The following is a 27,169-nucleotide window of genomic DNA, read 5'->3' as shown; positions in this document are numbered from 1 at the left end:
ACTACAGTAAAATAGTTAAATAATAGCAAAGGGCAATCTTATATTAAATCAAAGTGTCCCAACAAGGATGATAATTTGACAGCAGGTTTGGATTTAGTCAGTCTCAGAGAATCATAATATGAATCAGTCATTTTGCCAATGGCAAAAAGTGGGCTTTGTTTTAAAATACCTACTTCTGTGCAAGAAAAAAAAAACACTACTATAAGACAATTTCCTAAATGTTCAAGAGCCTTATTTTCACTTTCTAAAGTATATAAAATGAATGGTTCAGATAGTGTCGACAAAACTGTTCAGTCATTTTTGGGATTGAGCCACAGCGTTTGGATCTCCAAAAATGCACGGAATTTTCATCACTCCTACGTATCAATGTTTACCCGGAAGCAATTCTCTGCACGTGTGTATTTCAACCTTGAAGAACTGCAACGGAAAATTTACAGCATCTAATGTGTCCTTGCTTACCGTTACAGTAATGCCAGTGACAAGATTGTTGTAAGTATTCATGTTTAGTTTTTAAACGAGTGTTTTAAAGCTTCACTCACAGTGCTAATAGTTACCATTTTTAATAGTTTGGGGACTTAACTAACCCCAGCTAAAGGTTGGTATAAACACTGTCCCCCTTCTCTGTTTTGTATGTCCCATTGTTGCTTTGGGCTGTGCATTTCTTGTGTTGGTGTTATATGGAATAAACGTTTCAAACTGTTGACTTCTTACTAAAAACTGGCATGACCCATTCACAGAGAGAATGCAGTTAGCATTAGCTAGCTAAGCTAAAAACATTTGTCTCCTCTGTTAGCAGGTAACTGTAGCTACTGCTAACTGCAGTTTTAAAACACGTTACACGACATCCGGGTGTTGTAAGCTGACAGGTGTGTTTAATTGTACGCTTTGCAAATATATTTATATTCTCTTTTTTACTTTTAAAATTGTGAGTTTCAGCTGAATGATCCATATTTTGAAGCGCTGTATGTCTGTGTTGAGCTTTTACAAACGACAGCAGTTGAATTTATGTCTAATAACTTTCTATAAATGCTAAAAAACAAATACTATCAGCCTAATCATGTCTTACAGTAAGCAGCAGTGACTTTTGGGGTAATGTAGACAATTTTTGAAAGAAACTCACCTTATAGAAATGTTGAATTATAATTATGCATATCTTCCTATTACAAAAATGTTAACAAAGCTGTAAATCTAATTTAAGTTTATTAAGGTAGGGGATTCTTGATACAACTTTTTCCTTTCCAGTACAATACCTATATTGCAACTTTTAAGTGTTGACCGATACCAATATTGAAGTGGATTCAAATACAGTTCTCTAGACAAGTTGCCTTTTATTAGGGAAAGCTTACTGTTCAGATATGGCTCTTTTACATGTAATTTTATGGATTTATAACCAGAGCTGCTAAAAAATGTTCTGCCAACCTGTGACAGGGTTGAGATTGGAGTGGTGCTGATTTTTAGCTTTTCTTTTTTTCTTTTCTTTCTAAAACAAGATCAATAAATAAAGAAGGGTTCTAGTACCCATCCTCTCAGATACTATGAAATATAAAGATTATAGCGCTCACCTTCTTGTCTCCTCTCAGACACCCTCTCTACCAGCTGGGGAACCCTCAACTTAGGATCTTCAGACCCAACTGGTTTCTGACCCTCGTAAGGCCGGGGAAAGAGCAACCTCCTGACACTGTCCAATTTCGTGTACCAATGGAGTAAGTTTTTGCTTCTAAGTATATACTGAGATATATAGTGGCTTTAAAAAAAAAACAGACTGTTCTGTCGCAGTGAGAAATTTTGACATAACATATTTGCATTTTGTTACTATGTTACCAAGCAGTGAATTGAAATTAATTGGTTCTTTGAAAAACAGAGATCCAATGCTCTGTTTTACCATATCGCACACCACCACATGTTGAATAAATACTAGCAGACCTAGAATGTAAGTTTGTACTTTGAATGTACAAGATTTGGGGTGTATGTACTGATCTGAAATATGATAGTTTGATAATTATTTTTTTTTTTTTGCCAGATACATTTATTATTCTTATCTTTCATATTTCTGTCATTTTTCACTGACAGTTTTTGAATAATAAGAAGTAAGCAAAAGCATATATAAAACAAATATATACTCTATTAGAACCCCCCTTATGATTTGTTATTAATTATTATGATAGTGGTATGTGATTACAACAGGGTGACATCATGTTTTGCTACAGTTATGTTCTAAGCATTTGAAATATATATACCGATGATTTATTGTAATCATAAATGTAGTGTGTGCAATATTCATATCACAAAAGACTGTGAGATTTCCGTCAGTATTGGCTAATAAGGCTAAATATGCATTTCTCAAGCTAATATAATATTTAACCAAAATGCTCAATGCAACAGATGGTAACTTTGAAGACATATCAGAATATCCAGAATGCTAAAGGTCACAGATTGTAGGTAACACAAATAGGAAAGAGAGCCAAAAAGACGGTATATTAGAGCCCCTTTATAGTTAGTGCTGAGCAATATAACCAGGTGTTCTCTGTGTCAGCTGATAGTTTGTTAAAACTAAACAGCAGGCATCTGCCATTTCAACAATATACCCTCTAAATATGTAAGGCACCATAGGAAAGATGCTGAGAAAGAATTTTGTGTTTATGGTTTTAGAACGCTTTACACACGAGTAACAGAAATGATTTGTACAGGAGGGTTTGGGGGGCAAAGAGCTGAAGGGATGATTTGCAGTCTTAAGATTTTCTCCTTTCTTTAAGTTCTAGGTTTCTCTTGCTAGATGAATGCTTTATGGTGATCTTAAACACTATTTATTATAAGAAGAAGATGGACAGATGGTAATTTGATCCTGAGTGTCTAAGTGAATAGTCAACCTATGGGTTAGTATCAGGGGTGATGGGGAGATGTATGTTGTAGTTTTCCATGCTCCAAAGACACAGACCTGTAAATCCCAATCTGAAACTGTCATTGGCATAGCTGTCATATTAATAGGGAGCTTTTAATTATGTGTTTTGACTATTTTCTCAGTGTTGAATCATCAAGATACAAAAAATAAATAGCAAAGTTTTAGAGGCACAAGTATAAATATTTTGTGTATTTTCTTTTCATTCACACAGGGTCAAATCTATGCCTACATTCCCATTGATATTTACGATAATGCCCTTTAGCTAGTCACAGAAATGCAAATTCTTGAAGCCATTATTTCCTCCTAACTACTCTTCGAATCAAAAATGATGGAGCGCGTTTAAAGTGGTGCGTTTCCTGGTACTTGACTTTTAAGCAAAGTCTATACATTTTCAAAGGGGTGCAAGTAAGAGCCAAGGCTTAATTTTAGATTAATCTATCAGTTATAAACCAATTATAAGCCAATTTTGCTGTGTTTTTTTTTTAGATCCTTTGCTAAAACACCAAAATGTACCCAAGTTTATCCATCCAGAATATTCCTTGATAGTAAAACCAACTCCCTGTATTGCTCTGCCACCACCATCTTTGACGGATGGTTTTAAAACTTACTTACTTTAGACTTTAGAAATGTTAGTGGTATACACAGTGTACACAAAACAAAATTTTATTTTGAACAGCTCTTATGACATTTCCAATTTGTTAAATCAAATGTAAACATTGTGAGAAAAAAAAAAACATGGTGCAAAAAAAAAAAAAAATGCATGTTGTTGTTGTGTCAAGAGAGTGCAGTCTCCTCTGACTGTAAAAACCTTTTCCCTGAAGGAATTTTGGCTTGTCTGTGTAAACAGCTGTAAATTTCATTCATGCTCAGGAGTTAGGGATTTTGGAACAGTCCCTTCTGCATTCACACCCATGTTAAACTTGCTATGCTGTGAAGAGTGACGCTGCTGTTCCAGAATATTAAATACAATGCTTCTTCCATGCTATTTTTCGAAAAACCCTAATCAATTAAATGTCTTCTAATTGAACAATTTGGGCTATATAAGTGCAACATTGACTGAGTAAAGTTTTTCTGAAATAAATTATTTTGTATACAGCATAAAATATGGTTTGAGTTAAAAAAAAAAATAAATAAATCTTTGTTTCTTACGTCTATGTATTGGGGTTTAGACTGACACCAGTACATCAGATCGCAATGACTGAAGAATAATTAATCATCTTATCCATCATGTTACATTATTTAAGGTCTCTTGGTTTGAGGAAATATTTAAAAAGTGCTGGAAAATGTGCCAAAAAAATTGGACTAAAAAAACACTTCTTTCATGAAAATGTGAAATTGAGTTTCTGGCCACCAGATGGCATGAACACTTCAGGAATAGAAAACAGAAAAGCTCTTATCACACGCTAATACAATTGAAATCTTAAATATTTGACTGGAACAGTCCCAGTGATGGCTTATGAAAGGCTTCCAAGAGGAATGATGTAGGAGGTGATGTTTAAAGAACTTTTGTTTAGTTATGTAGTTGAAGTTAAGAAAAAGTTGTTGACAGCAAGACGCAGAACACCAGTCACTAACAAGACAGTATGAGTACCTAAAAGCAAATGAAAATATGTTTTTGGTTATACTTTAAATGCCATGTCTAACTGAGTATTAAGAATACCACTCCACTTGACGACTACCTGGGTTTGCATTGTTGTGTCCTCTTGATGAACCCGCTAAAAAGTCCAATGTATGTAACAGCGCTTACTTGCACATAAAGTTTTAGTTTGCGGGAATGCAACAGGGTATATTCTATGGTAAAACCTTTATGCATGCCCTTACTAATCATCCCAGGTACTAGTGAGTAGATTTTTGAGTGCGTCTGTTGGCCGAGGTTACTGAGGTTTGTATTCTCCTCAGGCGAAGAGAGGCCCAGAACCCATGCTAAGGAGAAAAATTAAAGTTTTCAGCAGATCATCTATGTGTCTCTGGTGGGGTTTAGACCATAATCTGTTCATCCAGGTGCTTGGCCTCCCACTCTGATTTTTGCCTTTTCTCTGCCAAACTCCTAGGGTGCTTATGTAATTGTGTATATGTGTGTGTGTGCGCGCACTTTTGTCAGTGTGGGCGAGTCTGCTCGTGAGAATGGTGTGCGTCTCTGTGTACACATGCACAAAAGTGGGTAAGTGGTGGGTGCGTGTGTGTTTTAAAAGGGTGTGTAATGTTATTTTTTGTTTCTTTGCAGTCTTTGATGCCTGTTAGAGGTACACAGCTGATTGATACGGAACTGGAGCCTCACTGTGTGCTCGAAATGTTGTTTTTCTGTATTTATTCAAACATGTAGTACGAGGTCCCACGTTGTGAGACAATGACACAAACTAAATATCACTCCCACTCCTAGTTTATTGATGAGTGAGTCAAGAAGGCAGTGAAAGCAGTTGTAGGCGTGTAAGCGTGAGTAAACTATTGAACTGAGCAGCTGTTCATGAGAGCCGGTGATGATGGTGTCATAAAGCATGTTGGTATTATAAGGCGATCTTTATATTAATGACACCCAGGAGCTACAGTTCCTGAATCAAATTGTGTAGCAGGAGAAGCATCAGTGTAACAGTGTAGGAAAAAATAAAATGTTATTTGGTAGCCTCTTATTTTAATGGCTTCAGTTTCAGTTGGATGTGATCAAAACATATTTAGTATCAGCGTACCTTAACTATATATCTTGGTGCACACTTGGTCATATTCCTTGAACTTCCAAACATTTTGCCACATCTCAAGCGTAAGCTTTTACTGTAATTTATACAGAATTTATGTAGTTAAACCAACACAAAATTTTATAGAGAAAGGGTTTGAGAAACACGTGTTTAAATTTGTTTCTTAACAAATTTTATAAATTGTGATTAGAATTTGTATTCTCTTTATTTTGATAGCTTGAAATTAAATCCAGTTGCTCTAAACAAAGAAATGAGTTCACTGTAGTGCGATCCCTTAGAGGTTTGCTAAGAAGCTTCATAAGGTCTAAGAGAAAACGCAAACAGATAAGTTGTAAAGTTTACGGAAGACCAATTATGCCATGATTAAAAATGCATAATGAAATTAATAAATGAACCATTAAAATAGGCGCATATTCAAAAAATAGCTTTAAATCTAAATCACTGTGCCATTTAATTCAAAAAAGGGGGGAAAGGAGAGATTAATATACACTCACCGGCCACTTTATTAGCTACCCCATGCTAGTAACCGGTTGGACCCCCTTTTGCCTTCAGAACTGCCTCAATTCTTCGTGGCATAGATTCAACAAGGTGCTGGAAGCATTCCTCAGGGAGTTTGGTCCATATTGACATGATGGCATCACACAGTTGCCGCAGATTTGTCGGCTGCACATCCATGATGCGAATCTCCTGTTCCACCACATCCCATGGTGGATGCTCTATTGGATTGAGATCTGGTGACTGTGGAGGCCATTTGAGTACAGTGAACTCATGTCATGCCCTTCTATCAGCTCGAACCAGTCTGGCCATTCTCCTCTGACCTCTGGCATCAACAAGGCATTTCTGCCCACAGAACTGCCGCTCACTTGATGTTTTTTCTTTTTCGGACCATTCTCTGTAAACCCTAGAGATGATTGTGCGTGAAAATCCCAGTAGATGAGCAGTTTCTGAAATACTCAGACCAGCCCTTCTGGCACCAACAATCATGCCATGTTCACAGTCACTCAAATCACCTTTCTTCCCCATACTGATGCTCGGTTTGAACTGCAGGAGATTGTCTTGACCATGTCTACATGCCTAAATGCACTTAGTTGCCGCCATGTGATAACGAGCAGTTAGACAGGTGTACCTAATAAAGTGGCCGGTGAGTGTATTTTATTAGGATTTGGCACTTGAGTTGGGTTACTGTAGTGTGTTGTGTAGGCAGAGAAAATACATCAGTTTGCAGGAGTTTGCAATGTTTTGGTCAGCTGAGCAAAAAAAAAAACTGAACATGCCAGTGGCAGCATCATGCATTGTGAAACAATACTGTTTTTAAACAGTTTTAGGTGTGAAAAGATGAAATTCTGTCTGGAAATGTTATGAGAATTAATCATAATTAATCAATTATAAAAAATAATTCACAGTGATTATTGGACTATTTAAATAATTGTCTGCTGATGATGTGAAATTGTCAACAAACTGTCCAAGCATATATATGAAAAACCTTCCCTATCTGCAAATATGCTCCATTCAAAACTCCTCAAGTGGCATGGTTTTAGCTCCACCTAGTTCAAATTCTGAAAAAAAAGGTCTTTAGGAAAACCCTTTATCTGAAGAAATAATCTATTCTTAAAACAATCTACAGATGAATTAGCAAAACCATCATTATTTGCATCCTCAAAAAAATGTTTGTGGTTTAATCTACAAGATTGGAAGAACATCTGTATGAGGCTCCTATTAAAGGAAGCGCGACGAGGGTTATTGTCAAAACTGCAAAACCACATATCAGATCAAAGCTTTATTACTTTTCAAAATGACCGCTTAAAGTTGAATATTACCTCTCCTTTATTTTTCTTTTATATCTAATTTTCTTACCCTTTTGTTATTTTCTACCGTTTTCTCTGTGCCACCTTGGTCTCTATTTTGTCTGGCCTCCCAAAAGCTTCATATCTAAAAAAAAAATCTTTCTTTTTTGAAACACCTGGGCTGTTTTTGATTTCTTTGAGTTCTGCTTTTGTCTGTGGGAGGGAAGCATTTGTTTCATCTTTGATTGTTCTCAAGCTTTTTGTGCTTGGTAAGTATTTCCTCTCGGCTCTAGAACATCATCAAATTTCCAGGTCCACCCCCCACCCCCTCACCCCACCCACACACACCTCTTGTGTCTCACCTGGCAGTGGCTTGAGGGCAGCTGAGTTGAACGCAATGCCTCAAACAATGACAGTTGCCCTTCATAAATGTTCCACTTAATCTCACTGTTAGAAACCAGTTTATTGTTTAGGCCAAAAAGTTTTGAATACCTGTTGTCTAAAAGCTGAACACACCCTCCGTATGAGTGTAACCAGCTTTACTGAACTGTCTTTATGTAAAAATTTTCGCCACCTTTTATGACCCTTTAATTGGTGTCATGCTGTAAGATTATCACACCCAATTACTGAACCAAAAATGTAATTATTCACACGCTGCTCTTTTCCCCCCCCCCAATCATCTCAACTGTCTCTTGTATGCCTGGTGTCTCAGGTTCCTCGATGGCTTACCTCCAAACAATGTCTTTTATGATCTGGATACGTAGTGTTAAGAAACTTCTGCACATCTATTGTCTCTCCAGATGGGAGGGTTAAAGTAGAGAGTGCGCATATCTCAACCCTACCTTACAAAGGGTAAACCAACAATGAGGAGCGGCTTTCTTTTGACTTTCATCTGTGCTGAGCACAACTCTCCAGTTTCTTTTGCACCACTAAGCCACTATGACACTATGTACTTTGAAGTCGTAAGTGCACTTGATCTGTGTATGTGTAGCTCTGTTTACACAATCACATTCAGAAATTAGGACACCCTATGAAAGCTTTTCTGTTTCTTTAACACGAAATTGGACAAGTTAAATATAACTTTTAGCAATACTAAAAGCAGTTCAGTCTAATATCTACACTATATGTCTTGATGATATGACCAAAACTTATGCCATGATATATTTCTTTATTTCGGTCGATAATTGCAATATCCATATAAAAACCTCAGAAAAACTGCCAAGAAAGCACATAACAGTATCCTGTACAAACTTCTGAACCAGCTGATTATCTCTCTCATATTGTTCAGTCCATGGATTCAAACTTAATTTCTTTATCACTACTTCTTTATTTTTTTTATGAATGACTTTCATATGTTCAAGAAAACAAGCAAACCTAGTTCTTCCCTTTCAATTGACGTTACTTCCGCCTGATTACTTATGCATCTCATAAAGTGGTGGTCTGCCGAGTGAGTTGTTGACTAGAGCCGCGTGTTTAGGGAGTGTTCAATCATCACTTGCGTGTGTTGTTTAAGGCTTTTCTAACAGATCAAATCACAAGACCGATAAAGGTTAGTTTCCTTGTGAAGATATTAAAAAGGGGCCTTGCACTAAGGTTTTCACAAAAAGACAGAAAAAAGACTTAATATCATTTCTCTGACTTTGAAGGGAGCCGAGTCAAAATAATGCCATAGTTTTTTGCAATCACTTTTTTTAAAGGTTATTAATTGACTTTGTTTTTAATGTACATATGAAGAGCCTATAATTGTCATGAGCAGTGATTTGAAGATGCATTCAATACATGTAGTAGAAGTTCATATGATAATCGTTACTTACACGACTCTATAATGCAAGACTTTTCTTTCAGGACCATAACTCCGACATTTTTAACCCATCCACAGATGAAAAAGTTGTAGGCATCCATGCTTTTCCAAGCCTTCATTTGTTTAGCAGTGCAAAAGCTTGTTTGTAACACTTAATTGTTGGAGATATCGTGGAACTGAACTGGCAGGTATTTTGCCAACTCGTAAGTCAAATTTTTGTTGGATAACGCATAAAGATCTAATCCGTCATGCAATTGGACTTTTTCCATGTATCGATTCTGAAAATTTGAATCTAAAGCAAAAAAATGTTTGGAAGAAGAGTCGCATTTTCTTGGCACTTCGGCAGCCATTTTTAGTTGACATTAGGTGGAAATAAGTGTATCACATAACTGCAACCCAAGAGTGGAAGGAGCTAATTAACTCTTATAATTGATTTAAAAAAGGCATGAAAAGAACATACCAATGTATTTCACTGGAAAGAAAGTGGTCTACTTGAGCAGTGTTTTCCAACCAGCAGTACGCGTACCCCTAGTGGTCCTCGAGTGCATTGTAAGGGGTACATGAAAATATTTAATTTCGTAGGTAGTAAAATAAAATAGGGCTGGTGTCTGTTTTGCTTTGTGAAGACCCAATTGAAACATCTAACAGGCTTTTATCAATAAAAAAAGCATTTTTTTCTTATATGTTTGAGTTTTTCTTGAGTTGTGACAAACATAAAAACCAAGCAGAGGAACAGACTGGATGTACAGGCTGGTATCAGCTGTTTTTTACCCTGAGCTATCGGAGCTCATCAAAGCAGCTCAGGTGTCTTGAGGGAAAACAGAGCAAAACTAATTAATTCAGTCTGACTTTAATTTTTGTTCTGTAATTTGTTCCCAATTCATCAAGTTGAAATGCTCAGAGGAGCTCCAGTTTATAATATGATTTTATTTTGTATTTATTTCAATTCTTAACTGAATTCCAGGCAATATATTTATGTGTTTTTATTTATTTATTTCTATTTGAGATGGAAAACATAAAATTATAAAAATTAAATGATCAAATTGAAAGATTAAATTATTGGATGTTACACTTTTGGACAACCATCAATACTTTTGACTGACAGGGGGTACTCATGGTAAGACAAAATGCCCAAAGGGTTACAGGAGTACACGAGTGTTAAGAAAGGTCATCCAGTAACATCTTTTTAGTTGAGTTTTTTTTAATTTTTTTAAGTTTGCTTAACAAAAAATATGCTGGTAGTCTATGCTATGGGTTTTTTCCTTTGCTTGTCATGAATCACATATCATTATGGTATTTTCCACTTGTCCTATTACACAGTTTTTCACTATTAGCTCACCTAAGAGCAATTGAGATTATGAATTCTGTCAACAAATTAATATCTGTGTAAACCTAAGCCCTGTTTGGCTGTCACTTATTTGATAAATGATTTTCATGGGCAACATGAGCCTGAAGGTACTGGATTCTTCCAGAATGCAGTAAGCGCCTGTCGCCTACAGCCTTACAACACCTCCATTTGTTTTGGTGTCCTCCTCCCCGTCTTTCCCAGGGAATTCTTATATTTCATTCACCAACCAGAAAAGCACTATAAAAAGCCTCTAAGTAGATCTAAAAAAACTTTTATCAAACAAGGAGCCACATAAAAAGCCTCCCAGTGGTTTGCCAAGTCAACTTGCTAAAACAGGCAGCCTTTCTTAAAAGGGCTCATGGTAGCCACAAGAGTCACATTGGTTTCTGAATCACCCCAGTGCCAAGTAAAGTTCATATGGAAGTAAAGAGGATACAAGGCATTGAAACCTCCATTTCTCATTTCAGATCTTTGCTCTTTTTTTCAGACTTGCATAGTTCTCCATTAATACAGATCTCAGGCCAGGCCACACAATGGTCCAGGTCACTGTGAGAGCTTAATATTGGTGCTGGTGTTGTTTTGCCAAAACAGTAGTTGGTGCCAGGGGTTCATTGCCTCTGTTTTGAGTTTGTGTACCTCAAACAATGGCAGTAGTGTCAAATTAGTTAATTTAATTGAGTTATTGCAATGCTGAAGAGAGAACATCCAAGGACATGGTGTATATGAAGCCATTGAACCTTAATGTGGACCAGCTCAGCTATTTAAATGACAACATAAGGGTACAAGAAAAATGTTGGGTTATTTAGTTTCTAATATTCAAAATAAGCAAAATTATATCCTTTAGATTTTTGCATTAAAGAGGTATTATATTTCCACATGGTAAAATAGTAGATTATAACTTTGTTTTATGTTTTTTTTTAATTTGAGAGCTGTTCTACAAGCTTAACAGAAATGGATTTACAAAATATAACTAAAATCTTAATAGGTAATTTATTGCTTGCAATATAATTACCATTTTAACAGGGGGGCGGGATTGTTGGGGCGGAAGGTTCGCAAGCAATTTTGTTTGTGGCCGGTTTGTCGGAAGTATTTTGCTAACCAGTTATCACTAAGTTGCTAACTGGTTAGCGAGATGCTAAATGGTTAGCTCATCGATTTTCCGTCACGCTTATCCCAGCTGGGGTCACGAGGGGTGCTGGTGCCTCGCAGCCCAAAATCATGCGCCACAACCTCAGGTTTTGTATCCTGTACCAGTCAATGGGAAAGCGGCAGGGTACGCCCTTGACAGGTCGCCAGTCTATCGCAGGACAACCAACCATTCACACACACAGTCACACCTAAGGAGAATTTAAAGAAGCCCATTTACAGTCGTGTTTTTGGACTGTTGGCGGAAGCCAGAGCACCCGGAGAGAACCCACACCTGCACAGGGAGAACACGCAAACTCCATGAAGAAAGACCCAGATCCTTCAAGCTGCAAGGCTTGCTACCCATGCCACCAGTATGCAGCCCAAAATGATGAGCTGGGGGATCTATCCCACAACCTCAGGATTTGTGTCCTGTACCAGTACCACTGCACTATTACAAAAATGGCATAGAAGCACTGAATCATACATTTCAGAATAGTCAATGGCAAACTAGCTCCATCTCATCTATAATTGGACTTCCTTGATTGCAGCAGCCAAGCTGGTGCATTTTTCTTCTACAAGAAAAAGTGAAAGTGCTCCATCAGATCATTACTCCATTAAGATAAATTTTAACTTGCAAAAGAGTTTATAATTGTTACCTATATTAAAGTGGTAACTGACCAGACCAAAAGAGCCTGAAAACAATACACTACATCAGCTGCTGTCCTTTCACCCTCGGAAAGCATCTAGCCTGCCATATAAAGCTTTTCTATTGTAGCCTTATTGTGGTAGTATGAGACTGGAAGTTTTGAAGCACCACATATGTTCTGCAGACAGGACGGCAACAGTTAACAGGTCAATGTCAAAAAAGTTTGGCTAAAGATATTACTTTATATTAAGTTGAGTTTACCCGAGTTGGGTGGAGCTAACCTATCATTTCTTTGCCTGTAACAATGGCAGCTATATTTGCTGTGATCAGTGGGTAAAAAGTAGTTTTAATATGATTTCAGTGAGAAAGTCAACCTGAAAACTTAATCTGTGCAGTCAGTTCTCCAGATTACCATCCTGCCTTCAAATATTATTTTGCTGTCGGAGCCGCTCAGACCTCCACATATCGGCGATGCGCTGTCAGTAGGAATCCCATTCAATAGCAGCCTATGGCCCGGTCGTCTCTTTGCGGTTTGTCGCAGAGGTTGGAAGGCGGTTTTCATGTATGTAATCCAAACTGCAGGCACCAGGATAATAAAAGTGAACAAGTTTTGATTTTGGCATTTTAAGTTAATTTAGGCGTTAAACTAAACTGCTAACTAAGAGTTAAACTGCTAAACTGTTTCGGAGGAGTGATCATAGTGATCTGTATCACCAGGGCTGTGTCTGTCTCCCTGCCAGCTCCCAGATCAGCTTCTCTGATTGGTTGATGCGGCACGTTGAGCAGCAAAAGCCACATTTTTCCAACTCCAGCAGCTGCTGCGTTTACAACGCGTCCCACATTTCAGAACCTCACGACAAGCTGCTCAAAACGAGCTGCGGGACGTTTTGCTGTGCCTTGATGGGCGTCAACCATTGACTTTGCATGTAAACTAGCTGCTCCTGCTGCCTCTGCTGCTTTAGGTGTGAACGTAACACAAATCTTTCCAATGCTACTACTGCCTGTTTGGCTTAACTAGCCTGGCAGCCAGACTGGCCATGTCAGCTGCTCAAAAAATTACTTTCAAAATGCTGTATTTATGTACAGTACATGATGTATTCCCCTGGCCATTGTTACATATTTTTATAGTATAGACAAATGGGCTGTAATTTCACTTTTGTTACAAGTATTTTTATTTTCTTTTTTATAAGTTTTCATTGATGTCCATGTAAAGACAACTGTAGAGCTTATATGCTTTAATGCTTTTGAAGCGACTGACAATGCCACTTTAAAAGGGTCGCAATGCTCCACTAAGGAAAGTAAAGACTACGTTTTTTTTCTGCCATGTCTGCCATGTTACACTGACTGCAGTGAGCATAAAGAGGCTCAGACTGCGCAGGGTGAGCAGATCTAAATATGTGTAGATTTTTTCACTTGTTTCTCTGTGCCTCACTAATTGAAACACTGTTCCACATTCCAAAAAGTAAAAAAAAAAAAAAATAAATAAATAAACTTTCGTGGCTATAAAACAAAGCCCCACTTCATGACCAGACTGCTGCACAGTATCTCAAACCAGAACAGATGCAGAATTTGAATGTTAGAAATATAACGAGAAATAACAATAAACCTTGTGAGATGTTATATACGGGTACTTGTGAGGAAGTGAGAGGTCATTCTGAGATAGATCTGTAAAGTTTTTTTGTCGTTATTTATTTATTTTATTCGATAAAGAAAAGAGTGTGATAAGCTGCACATACTTGGACTGTCCCCTTGTTTTTTTTGGTTATTTTTTGTGGTTGCAATCACTGGCACTATGTTTCCCCCCTGATCAGGTGACACTGATGAGGCTTGGCACTCACAAAGTCACACGTCGAAGTGAGCGCATCATTTTAAAAATAATAATCACCACACTGACCAGTAAGTCCACCCAAATTGAGGTAGACGTCAGATCATTACTGTTTCACACAATATTTATTCAACTGCCCACTCTCCATCTGCCAAACCACTTGTTTTCTTGCTATCTGTATGAAAGTACTAATGAGTTTGCCTCTTTAGTAGCACCACATGTTATTTAGGTAAAACTTGCTATTAAAACCTGAATTCCTAAGCCATCTTGAAAAGTATGTAAAGAATTGACTAGCATTGGGGAAAAATACAGCGTGTAAACAATTGTTCTTCCCATATTAACTATCATTTTAAGCTAATAGGTATTGTCTACTTTACATTTCCAACTTCACACCTTCATTTGAATATTGAATCCATAAATAATTTGACAATCATCTTACAAACTGAATCTATTGACATTACAAAAAGACCGCCTGGGTCTTTTTAAAACTCTAAACGAGGCCAAGAAAATGCAAGTTTTAGGGCTTCCAAGAAAGGTAAAAAATAAACTATGGTTCACTAACTACTCTTAAAATGATCTTTTTTCCTGGAAGGATACTTACTCCGATTCTCACTTAGCAGGTGCAAATGGTTACCGTTTAATTTATGTAAAGCTGCCACATATGGTAAATTACACATGATCAAAACAGCATTTAGGATAATATTGTCTGTAATTATTTGTCGCCCACCTCTAGGTGCCATAAAGCTTTTGCATAGCCAATACCACACCCTTATCATCAGATATTGTGTTTTTATTTTATTTTATGGAACTATCCTTAAGATTATTTTTCAAGCTGCGATTATGTAATTAGTTATTCATAATGTTATTTAAACAGCTGGGGAGAAAGATCTAAAAAGTATCTTATGGAAATGTATGAAATTTTAAATTTGTTCTTTTTAACTATTAACTGCTCAGTGCATAAAAAAAAAAAAAATACAGATAAGATTCCAAAAAAACAATATTGCCTCAGCAGTTTCAGCAATAAGTGATATAAAGTATTGTTAGCAACTGTACATTCATTGACAGAATGAATGAAATAAGATAATTTTAAAATCAGTCTTAGCTGCCCATGCTTTCTGTTTAGCTGCTGTCTTTTCTCACTATGGCCTTTCACCTACTTCTCTTGTGCTTTCAGAACACAGGTGTAAATGAACCACATTAAACCCTTGTAAATGATACTCCTAATCCTCTTGGCTTACATTGAGTTAACACATTTAAAAATAGGAAATATCCAAGAGCATGTTGATTAGTTGCTGATGAGAGTTTTCATTTTAAGCGACTGATGGAGGTTTATAGTCTACGGTAATCCATAGATTGGCAAATGACTGTGCTATAACAACTGTAGGATATGCTTTAATGGGGTGCAGCTGAGACTGCAAGTATTTTTTTTCTCCTTTCTTTTTTTCTCTTCCAGCTTTAACTCAAAGTCATATGTTTGTGCTGTTTCATTTTTTACTTTAAATGAGATACAACCAAGCCACTTTTTAAAGATGATTCTGAGATTTCCTTTCTAAGCCTGCTTGGCAACAACAAACCAAAACTGATCCTTATCCGTGGTTTGCGTCACCTGATTCTTTATAGGTTTTGTGCTTCGAGTTCTTTCATCATGTCGGTCGAGGAATCCTTCTAGCATTTACGTTTGCTTATAAATATATACCAGTTGGCGTGAAATGATGCCTTCAGCCTCAGCAGTTGCTAGAGTTTTTTTCTTCTCAAGAGGAAGAAGTGTGAAAGGTTAGCCTGTGGAGTCGAGTGGATATTTATACTGGGATGATGATGATGATCAGTTGTTGCCTGCATAATTTTTTGGGACACCACACCCTTTGTCTAAGTTTAACCTTGTTTATGTACAATCACAACTCTTGACATTTTCTCCTCAACTTTGAGCCCAGGTCCTGTTCCAGACTATGTTCCTGATTGTAGCTAAATTGGAGGCTAAGATTGATTGAGGTCAGTAAGAAAAAGGCTCCTTGACAAATCCTTGCTGTATTTATATATAAGAGTTAGAATTCTGTTGCATAGTAGTAATGGATTTTAATGACTTAAAGTTATGGTACTTGGGACATTCTTGCTGTTATGATAAATGGAACATAAGTGGTGAAAAAATTGCCACTTTCTTTGGCATTTTGTTTAACAGTGATTGATTAATTGACTTTATTGATCTCACAGTGGAGAAATTTGTTACATCAGCTCGAATAGTCAAAGGAGAAATGAGCCAAATGAAGAAGAAAGGTGCATGGGATATATACATTATATATAGTGCGTCAACATAGGACAGCTTTTTCGTACATTGTACGGCCTTTAATAAAAAAAAGGACACAGTGTTCCCCCCCGAAAACACGTTTTTATTATTAGGAATCTTCAGCAATATTAATTTAAAGTAAGGTATCAATTTAGGACTTTTTTCAATTTAAATACAATTTTTTGTGTTTGTTTCAAAGAATTTAATTCCAACCCTGACAGTTAATGAGTTTCAAGACTAGCATGTATTATAACCTCTGCAGCCTTCAAACTCACTCACCCCCCGAGATTAACACATGCGCTACAACCCCACCAACAGATAGAGAGTGGGCTTTGAAGGCAGGGGTAAAGGGAAGGGATGTCCCAACCCACATTTTTGATTTCCAATACAGTACTGATATTGCACCTTTAAGAACTGACCAATACAGATATTTACCTGATATGATATAAACACAAACCATACCTACTTTAGCTTATTTTGTGTTGTGAATTATTATCACTGAGAGAACAGTGGTCAACAATAATGTGTATGAAATCAACTGACACATTGATTATTAAACAAAGGGTTACATAATCTTGGTGATTTTTGGTGTATGCCGGTATAATACATAATTTTATCTCATTTTTTTCTGATGTCGGACCGATATCAACATCTGATTGGGACATCCCTAGATATGGGTGTAGAGAATAGAATAATAATAATAAATATAATAAAGATGATGATGATGATAATGATAATAATAATAAAAAAACTTTAGCAAACATCTTTCACTGGCCTCACCTGGTTCTAAACTAGTCCGTGTTTTGACCATGTTTTCTTTTCTTTAAATGGTCATGAAGTGGGGTAATGGTTTGTGCTCCAACCTGTGTGGTTTTTAACAGTGATTGTAGCTCTTTGATTTTTGCAGATAGAAATTCCTGATTATCATAGAATTACTGATTCTTCTTCATCTGTGTGCAATAAATGAGATATTTTCAATACTAGAGATGCACCGTTCCCATATTCTACCGATCCAATCCCATACCATATGTGGTCTGAGTGTAATTGACTGATATTTGATACCTATCCTACACTTCTGCTGAATTAATATACTGTAGACCTTGTCACGAGAGTTAAAGAATTTTTGTAAATTATATAGATATAAATAATCACTAGGTGCTATTTGTGCTTTGCACCATAACGTAATAAGCTTTCTATCATGCAATTGAAGACTAGATCCCTATAACTGCTGTGTATATTAGAAATGACTTGATCGGAATGCTTATAAATTAATATCAGAGTGATATCCAATCCGAATATTGGATCGGTGTATCTCCACTCCATCCGCACTGAATAACATTAATGTGTGCTTATTAAAGCAGAAAAGTAGAAAAAAAATGTTTGTTGGAAAAAACAATAATTTTCCAGCCAGTTTTTGAAAGTAGTTACTCAAGTAGTCGATTGTTTTTATGATAATTTAATATTTCTGGTTTATTTTAACTTATCAAAATGAAACAAAATAAAGTAATTAAATAAAAAAAAGGTATGGCTTGTATAAGTTTTCTTTGATGACCACAGCTATGATGTGTTGTTTAAATCTCATTCTTATAGAGTTTCATGAACTCACTAGGGGCCTCTTAGTTTGTTTTTATGACTCCTTGGTCTTGTCATCACACAGAATAACTGTTTAATTCTACAGCTATATAGCCGAATGTTTGGGGTAGATGTCTTACTGTATATGCATTTAGTGTAACCTTCTATATACATTCGAAGGGAGGGAATGGTATGCTTTGAAACTTGCCTGGAAATCATCATCTTTTAACAACTAGTTTTGATTTACATCTGGACATTTAATCCATTTCAAGAAAACACAAATGTATGAATTCCATGAATCCTCCTTCTCAAGACTGCTTCCATTTCAAATCCTGCTTTTTCTTACATAAAGTAGCAGATTTCATCCTATACAGATAATAAAGAGAGGCATTTCCGAACATGAAGTTTTTTCCTGGTGAATAATATATCTCCAAATAGTTGTTTGTGAGTAGCTAGAAAAAAACCCTTTCTGGTTTCATATTGCTCTACAAAATGAATACATTTTTCCCCAAATATGCTCCTACATTAGGAGCTGGTCTTTATTAAAAATCTTGTTGGCTTGTAGCTATTCAAGATTATCTTTTTTTTCCCTCTAGTTTTTGAACAATGTCAAGTACCTATTCATTAACTGCAAGCATTGTAGAAGACATGATTATACCAGGACCTCATTTATACCATCTGTTGGTTTGTGGTGGCTGGATATCTGAAGTGTTAAAAGCAGTGCTTATTTAGAAACCGTTCTTCTCATTAATCAGGATCAGTCCTCGTCCTCCTAATGATTCACATGAGACTCAACAGACCTCAAGACACTTTCCTCTACTCCAGTTCCCCGACTCTGCTTTCTAGGAAAACCAACCTCTCTAAGCAATTACTCTTTCCAGCTCTCATGGTCCTAAGTACCCCTGGTCATTCCGCTTGATTTGCTTCCCTTATGCACTCTGAGAGACGCTGGTTATTGGGAGAGTTGGGTAAATATGGAGCAGAAATGCTCATCTGTGTGTCAAATCCTGGTAAACGCTCTTCTTTGCTCTGAGCATAGGGAAAAAAAGACTAAGTTAAATGAATGGTTTTCTATGGGCATGTGCATATGCACTGTAAATAAAACCTGATATATTTTATACCAGGTTTTCTCAATTCCAGTCCTGGAAGTCCGGTGTCCCTTGCGTTTTTGATGAGTCTCTGCTTCAACACTGCTGAGTCAGATAGTCAGGTCACTTGCCAGAATCTAGAGAACTTGAGTGCATGCTGTGGAGTTAATTCAGCCTCTGATTCAGGTGTGAAAGCACAGACACACTGCTTAACCTATCTTGTCTATCGATGACGAGATTAATTTACATAAGATCGTAGCATCAAATCCATAAATTCTTCAACACTTGTCTCAAGTACAAATATCAAAATTGGAAGATGAGAAAGTTTTATGAATTGACCGCTGTTATAGTGGAGGAGGGCGCAGAGACAAGCTTTTTTTAAATGAAAGACAAAGGGTAAACCAGTGAATGCGCTTAAGTTTGTGTCTTCTAAAATAACTTTTTTAATTTAGTCGTAGAAGGACTGTTTCATATCCTACCTCCAGCACAGACACAGGCCACCAAATCCCTTCTCTTATCCTCCTCGGCTGCTCACCCCACCTGCAGACTCCTCTGATCCTCAGCGGTCCTCTGTCCATCACTATCATTTAGCCTCTAGAGTCTAGCCTTGGCCTGCTTTTGCCTCTTCCTGCTCATGCTACTTCGAGTGATGGACTAATCTGATCAACCTCAATCCTCTGTGGTTATTCTCTAGCTAGCCAGCTGTAGTCTCTTCTGTGCCATCTGTGCTCTGTATCCTGGCAGGCCTCTCTGAGTTACCCCTGTACTCCTCAGCTCTTTTCCTGAGCTAGCAGTGGCATGCTGCCCCCTCGACTGTTGTGGTTCCTTAGCTCCAGAGGACCACATAGCTGGCCAACTCATCCCGATTGAACTTCCATCACATGTCAATGTTCCACTGTGCAAGGCACTTAGCCCCAACTTGTCTGTCGTTCTGCATACCGGTGGATGAATGTGTGTAAAAGGTTGAGCCTTATTGACCACTTTGAGACCAGTAAATGAATTTTTCCTGCGTTTTTTTAAATTTTCATTACACTGTCACAAGTACAGCGCAATGAAATTCACTCTCTGCAATTAATCCAACCCAGCAGTGGGCTGCCATTTGTGGAGCCCGGAGAGCATTGTGGGGTTAACGGTCTTGCTCTGAGAATCAGAGTGGAAGTCTTTGGGAGTGGGTTTCGAATTCACAACCTCCAGACTCCAAGCCTTATGCCCTTACCACTAGGCCACCACTCCCCATATGAATTCAGTCCATATACCATTAACAAGGATCAGTTGCCTGATTTTTTTTTTTTTCTTTCGATTACAAGTCCGACAGACTAAGAAAAATAGTAACAGTGTTGACTAGCCATTAAGCTCAAAGCCATTTATTTGGCACAGTCAAAAGAATGAAACTTTACAGATAATTTTGAAAGCTATTGTCTCAATTAAATTTTTTTTTTTTTTTACATTTTTGGGTAACTTAAATGTTTTAGATTATTAAACCAATCTTCTCAAAGAAAGACAACCATAGGTAATAGAAAATGGCACTAGAAATGAGTAGTAATATTTTTCATTTCATCACGTTCTTGCTAGTGCATTGTTTTTTTATTTTTTATAATATCTGTCAGGAATTAATACCGCATTTTCACGACCATAAGGCGCACCGTACTAAAAGGTGCAGTCTCAGTTATGTGTGCCATTACTGTATTTAACACACACATAAGGCGCACTGGCGCGGGTTTTATGTACAGGTACATGTCCTCTACTACGTTTAAATACCTCTACTGTGTACTTCAAAATAGAGCGGGAGCAAAACTGAGTATGACTGTGCTTTATTCATGTATTTATTACAAAGTATTAGGCAAACCTGGGAGCTGGCCGTGAGACAGACACATCGCTGATGACACAGAGCGCTGTGATCACTCCTCTGAAACAGTTTATTGACGCATAAATTAACTTAAAATGCAAAAATCTGCCGGCAGAATATGTTCGCTTTTATTATCCTGGTGCCTGCAGTTTAGATTATTTAGATGAAAAACACCTACCAGCTGCCGCGGTGAACCGTGAGGAGGCGACCCGGCCAGAGGCTGCTGTTGAATGGGATTCCTACTGACAGCGCACTGCTGGTATGCTGGGGTCTGAGCGGCTCCGACAGAAATAATATTAGAAGGTGGGATTGTAATCTGGAAGAACTGACTGCAATGATTTAGTTTTCAGGTGGACTTTCTCACTTAAAAACATATTAAAACTACTTTATTCCCACTGATCACAGCAAATATAGCTGCAAGGCAAAGAAAGGATAGAGTAGCTCCGCCCAACGCGCGTGAGACACACTTTTGCATCGTGCAGCCAAAGCAGCAAAGCTGCTTCAGCCGCGCGTCAGAACTAACTGGTACAAGCAGCAAAAATGAAGCAGCAGACACAATTTTGCTGCTCTTGCTGCGTCCGCTGTGAAAGTAGCTTATTACTTTGAACGGCAGGTTCACACCAATGTCGAGCGGTTGAAGTTCCTTTGTCAGACCTCCCGGAATAACAGCAAGCACAGCGTTCATTTGTTTCTCCATGTTTTTCACATTGGCTGTGAGATGGGCACGCATGGAGTCACAGATTAAGAGCGATGGTGATGCGTGGAAAAAACCACCTGGTCTCCTTACATACACCTCACTCAGCCACTCTTTCATCATCTCCTCAATGAGGAGATGAGGAGTTCTGCATAAAGCACATACCTGTTCTTTTATGCACAATCCACGCCCACACTTCCCCCTTTAACGTTCTCATGGTGGTCTCAACAACGTCCGCAGTAGAGACTGACACGGGAGTGGATTTTCACTCCTGTCCCGTCCCACTCCCACAGAAAAAAATGGTGTCCCATCCCGATCCCGGGCCAGAGTAGAAATCTAAATCCTGTCCCGTCCCACTCCTGGTGAAATTACTCCCACTCCCATCCCGCTCCCATTCAGAATGACTCCCGCTCCTGCGACACTCCCATTCTTGTTGTTTTTGAGCGCGGGTGAAAAACTCAGAGCGGAAGTTACTATTGGTTTGCTCCCGCTCCCGTCTGCTCCCGTTAATGTTTAATCCTGTACCGTCCCAATCCCGTGATCGTTACTAATACTGACTCCCATCCCACGGGAATCCCACGGGAATCCCGTGACCCGCGGGATTCCCGAAAAAATGTCAGTCTCTAGTCCGCAGTAACAACACACATAGGGCGCACCGCACTATAGGGCGCACCGCACATTTTTAAGGGAAAAAAAGATGTTTAAATGCGCCTTATAGTTGTGAAAATATGGTAACAAATTTGTCAGCTATGCTTTTTATACAACATGTCTTTTAGCAATTTGGGCAACCTATTTTTTGCCCAAAAATCCGCTGCCTTGTTTCAGTTGGCTAAATATTAGATAAGAATGAAAAAATGCAAGCTCATAGCACTTGAAAAATATTAACCAACAGTTATTGAATTCAAACCATCTTTTGCAATAGGAATAGTGCAAAAATTGAAAATGTGGTGAAGACAGAGTCCCAAAACATCATGCAGCCATATCAAGCATTCAGGCTTTTGTGATTTTATCAGCAGCAGAGATGCTGGACAGGTTTTCAGTAGCCTCATTCTGTTCTAAATTCACAACATTGCGTTCAGTTACTTTAACAAGCTAGAAACCAAATAAACAGAAAAACCAGAACATTCTGAGAAGAGCAAGAGATCGGATAAATAGTTAACTACTTCCCTTTAGAGAACTTATTGCTTCTAGCATCTGGAGTGTAGGGGCTGCTGCCATGTTTTTCCTTAGCATATAGAAAATAAAACCATTGTCAAAAAGCACCTGAAAAATTTAAGTCCAAATTACAGCTACCCACATCTTGGGGAGCTGTTTTGCGTATTTTTTTCTTTTTTAAGATGCTCATCTGACACTACTAGCCTTTATTTTAAAGATGGCTTGCAGGAAATGCCGTTGAAAGAGAGGAGGGAATACATGCAGGAAAGGTCAAGGGGTTGGGAGTTGAACTCATGACAAGACATGGCTGTTACAGCCATGCGTCAGGAACAATCCCTCTGTTCATTGGTGGAACCCCTGTTTTGTGTTTATAAACATGTATTCCTATTCATTGCCCATAGAAAAGTATAAGTATTGTCAGCACATTAGTCCTCTTGGTTGGATTTTTAGGATTCTAGGTCAAATAGACATTAAAAACTTGGACACTTTTCTCAATATTCTAAAGATAGGCTAGCTTCTTGTATAATATTACCATAATGAAGAAGTTAAAGGGCCATATGTTGGTATGAAGTGCTAGAGGAGGTGTTCATTTTCAGTAGTTTCTGTTTGTATTTTTTCACTGTATATTTAATTTCTAAATGTTTCCATTGCATGGTAGTAGGAGGGAGCTAGAGAACTTTTGACGTCGACACTCAAAGTTGTCCTAAAACATAGGCGAGACAGAAAGCTTAAACTTCTAACGTTTTTGAAGGCGGAAAGCTCTTTTTACTGCAGGAAATAATGTTATTGTGTATTTTTGTGTTGTCAAATGTGGAAATATGTAACTGAATGGAATGAATGAAAGGAAACCTAACTTTCTCCATACACCTGGCATACAAACATGGTTGTTCTCTTTCACTCTGAGCTTGCCAAAATTTGACCTATTATGGAGGGATTGCAATTGTAACAACAACATGGAAACAAATATTACATCACTCATTGGTACAAAGAGTCTTTGTGTTCACAGATGGGGTTTTCCTCAGGCAAATCTTTGCTTCATCTAATATTGGTATTAAATACTCAAGGTGTTGAACTGTTTACTTTACAAACAATAGAAATTACAGTGTCCTACACTGTCAAAGAAACATATGAGGTGATAGAAGACACCACATCCGAGGCTCTCTTGTCAGACCACAACGTCGCTATTAAGCACTTTGTCTAACGCATTTGAGATGGGCTTTCTACCGGGCTAATTCAATTGACTAGATTGATTAGCAGTTAAAAGCCTTTCTTCCTCTGGGCAGAGGAAGTAAGGCTGTTCCTAGTTCTACCCAGTGGGCTGCCTTGAGCTGGGCTAGCCCGCCAGATCAGTTGGTGCCAGGTCCACTTCCTGTGTAGGATTTCACTGGGCACGATCAATACTCCTAGACAGTTAATTGGATGAGCACTGACACTCACATTTCTCCTCTCCCCACTTTATGGTCCATTCAGTAGGAGCTGAGTATGGCATTGTACACGAGTGTCCTGTCCCGCTACGGCACATGAAATAACAGCAGAGATAATAGTAATGCAGTTTGGAAATGGGCTGCATTATTTCTATATAAAGGTCCATTAAGTGAACATGAACCGTAAACCAACATTTTACCCTTTTAGTATTGCACTAAATGTTCAAATGTCACACCTGTATTAAAAGTGGCTCATTTATTTACAGATTAGTCCTTATTGCACCTAAATCCATGACCCTGTAGTCATTTTGTAACTCTGGTTTCTTTCTCTCTTTTTCTCTACCCTGTTTGTTTTTTAACAGAATGACTAAATATGATATCAAAAACTACTTGGAGAAGATCTATAACGTCCCTGTAGGAGCCATCCGAACCAGGATACAGTTTGGTGAGTTCTTCCTTATACTTCCAAAAGAAATTACAGATTTTTTTTTTTACATACCTTTTAAAAATTCAACATTAATTATGAGCTGTATAACAACTTGATAATTGTAGGAGGAATGAAAAGACAGTCTTTTGCCCAATAAGTAACAGCGAACTGCTACTTGATCGTTTTTTCTTACCTTAATAAATGAATACAGGTGTATTTCCTTTTTATTATTTAAATTATTTTTCCAAAATTCCGAAACAGGATGCAATTATTAAAATGAATGCAGGATTTCACATTAATCTGCTAGTGGCACAGGTAAATTATGGGGTCACCTGGTTTAACTGTGGGATGTAACGTCCGCTGGTAAAGTTGTCTCTAAACATATTGTTGAAAAGGAAAATAGACTTTAAGAACGGGTTTCTGGAGTATAAATTGGCTTTAGTAAACACTTTTCTTAGCCTGTAACTTTTAATGTAGGTTTTGAAACCTTTTGAACCAGGCAGGTGGACATTGTAAAAGAATACACCTCTGACAAAGCAAACATCCCTGTTGTGAGAATTAAATGTTTTTCCTTTTCCTATTTTACATTTCTCTTAAAATAATTTTGAATCTAGTTTCGATCCTTATTTCTATATAGGATTCGCAGAGTTTACAGACAGTATTTTACAAAGCCTCATGTCTAATTGATTCCATTTAAAAGATAATTAACAGTGATTAGCAGTTTCTTCTGATTTAATTTTTCTATTGAAATGCAGCCGCAGGAGTGTTTTCAGCAGACCAGTTGCGGTATTGGTTCACATGCCTGGTTCTCCTTTCTCTGAATACACATGCAGCTGCTTATCTGGTGATCTGCTGTTGCAGCACTGTGGCCTCCAGCTGTTCCAGAACACACCACGCTTACTCCAGACGTGCAAATACCATTCACAGTCTACCTAATTCCATGATCTTCTATTAGGAGCTTTGATTTTCCCGTTTCTAAATATTATGCAAACAAATTGTTGGTCTTTGGGTTTCTTTTTTTCTCAGGGAAGCAAAATATGCTCAAGGTTTTTGATGACTTCATTTGAGTATAAGTTTTAATTTATGGCAAACTGAGAGCCAAAACAGTGTGTTTGCTTGTATGCTCTAGTTTTGTTCCTAAACTGCCTGCACAGGAGGTAGAGATTGGTCAGCCATGCCAGGATCTTCCTCATGGAGGAGAGACCAAGGAGGTATCATGGAGAGAGGCGCCTAGCCCATAGAGTGGAGAAGCAATTAATACTGTTTATTAGGATTGTGTAAGAGGCTACAGAGGTAAAGAATGCTCCATGGTGTAACAAGTTCAAGGGAAGCTGCAAGGCTTCAAGGGATGGGGTGGGATGAAGAACAAGGGGCAGCTAAAGGCCCCTGGTTTTCCTGAGGTGCGTCAGAGAAGGTATCCCTGTCTGCGTCAGGAGTTCCACTCCATTGGCAGTGTAAAGACAGGAATAGACCAAAAAGAGTGGCGGGGGGGTGGGGGGTGCAAGAAACCCTTTCTCCCCTCTTGTGTGGCAGGGGTATTTTGGAAGGAGTTACCATGGCTACCTTTCCAGTCTGGGATTTGTAATTTGATAGCTGGTTGCCAGACCGCAATCTCAAAGTGGGAGAAATTGTGCTTGCGTTTGCGAGTGTTCTGTGAAAGCTCTCTCTGTGTGTCTGTATCCATTAGGAAAAACCTTTATTGAGGTTTATTTGTGTCTCCAAGGTGTGCAGTTGTGTTTGTACCATATTTTTTTTTTTTATACTTTACAGATTTTTATGTTTCTAAATTTTGATATTTTTCCTGTGGTTCTCCTCAGCAACCTGAGTACCTATATGAGTGTCCAAACACACAATGGCACATACACTTGGTTACCTCTGTGTTCCACCCACACAGGGGCCTCCGTTTAGCATGGCAGTGTGGAGGGGGCGTTTTCCAACCCTGCTAAGGGCTTTCCCTGAGCTGTGTAATAATTACCCATACGTACCCCCTACTCACACACGCACACCACCAAAGCGCACCACCAGTGTACAAATGAGTCAATTTAAACAAACTTTTCCTTTGTTTTTCTTCTCCTAAACTGTTCCCATGGCAATGGAAGTTACTCGAAAGACCTTCAGACTTGACCACTAGAGTACAATTGAGATTATCTTCTCAAGCAGTCAGTGGTGACCTATTTTATGCTTTGCCATTGTCTTTTACCAACTGTAAATTTTGTCATAATATACAAATTAATATCCGTATTAGGGCTGGACGATATAGAAAAAAAGCTTATCGATTTAAAAAAAAAAAAATGCATATTGATCGATATCGATAATTATTGAAAAGATTTGAGACCATATTTTATGTGCAGCTCTGCCTGGACGTTTTATGATATTGCTAAATGATTTAATTTTAATAAAGAACACAAACACAGACTTCCAATTAAATATTTATTTAACCAACTTTTTTAACCATAACAGAATTGTTTTAAAGAAAAATAACTTAAGAGACCTGAGTTATGTTCATTCTTCTAAGCTGAACCTTCAGCTTAGTTTCCTGCTTTAACCTGAGTTATTACTTT

The 27,169-nt window shown here is 37.9% G+C and overlaps 1 protein-coding gene across 1 annotated transcript in view; it reads left to right on the top strand.

Annotated features, from left to right (window-relative positions):
• Positions 1–371: 371 nt before the first annotated feature.
• The window catches only part of LOC107089462 (39S ribosomal protein L23, mitochondrial-like), a 63,621-nt gene continuing 36,823 nt past the window's right edge, over positions 372–27,169 (top strand). The window contains exons 1-3 of the mRNA XM_015382271.1: positions 372–489; positions 1,581–1,703; positions 24,544–24,626. Coding sequence (XP_015237757.1) covers positions 470–489; positions 1,581–1,703; positions 24,544–24,626 — 226 coding nt within the window. The 5' untranslated portion in view covers positions 372–469. The remainder of the gene's footprint in view (positions 490–1,580; positions 1,704–24,543; positions 24,627–27,169) is intronic.

The sequence above is a fragment of the Cyprinodon variegatus genome, unplaced genomic scaffold (genome assembly GCF_000732505.1).
Source record: "Cyprinodon variegatus isolate N-32 unplaced genomic scaffold, C_variegatus-1.0 Scaffold254, whole genome shotgun sequence".
Taxonomy (NCBI): domain Eukaryota; kingdom Metazoa; phylum Chordata; class Actinopteri; order Cyprinodontiformes; family Cyprinodontidae; genus Cyprinodon; species Cyprinodon variegatus.
Note: the sequence above shows the minus strand (reverse complement) of the source record. Positions and strands in the feature narration are given on the sequence as shown.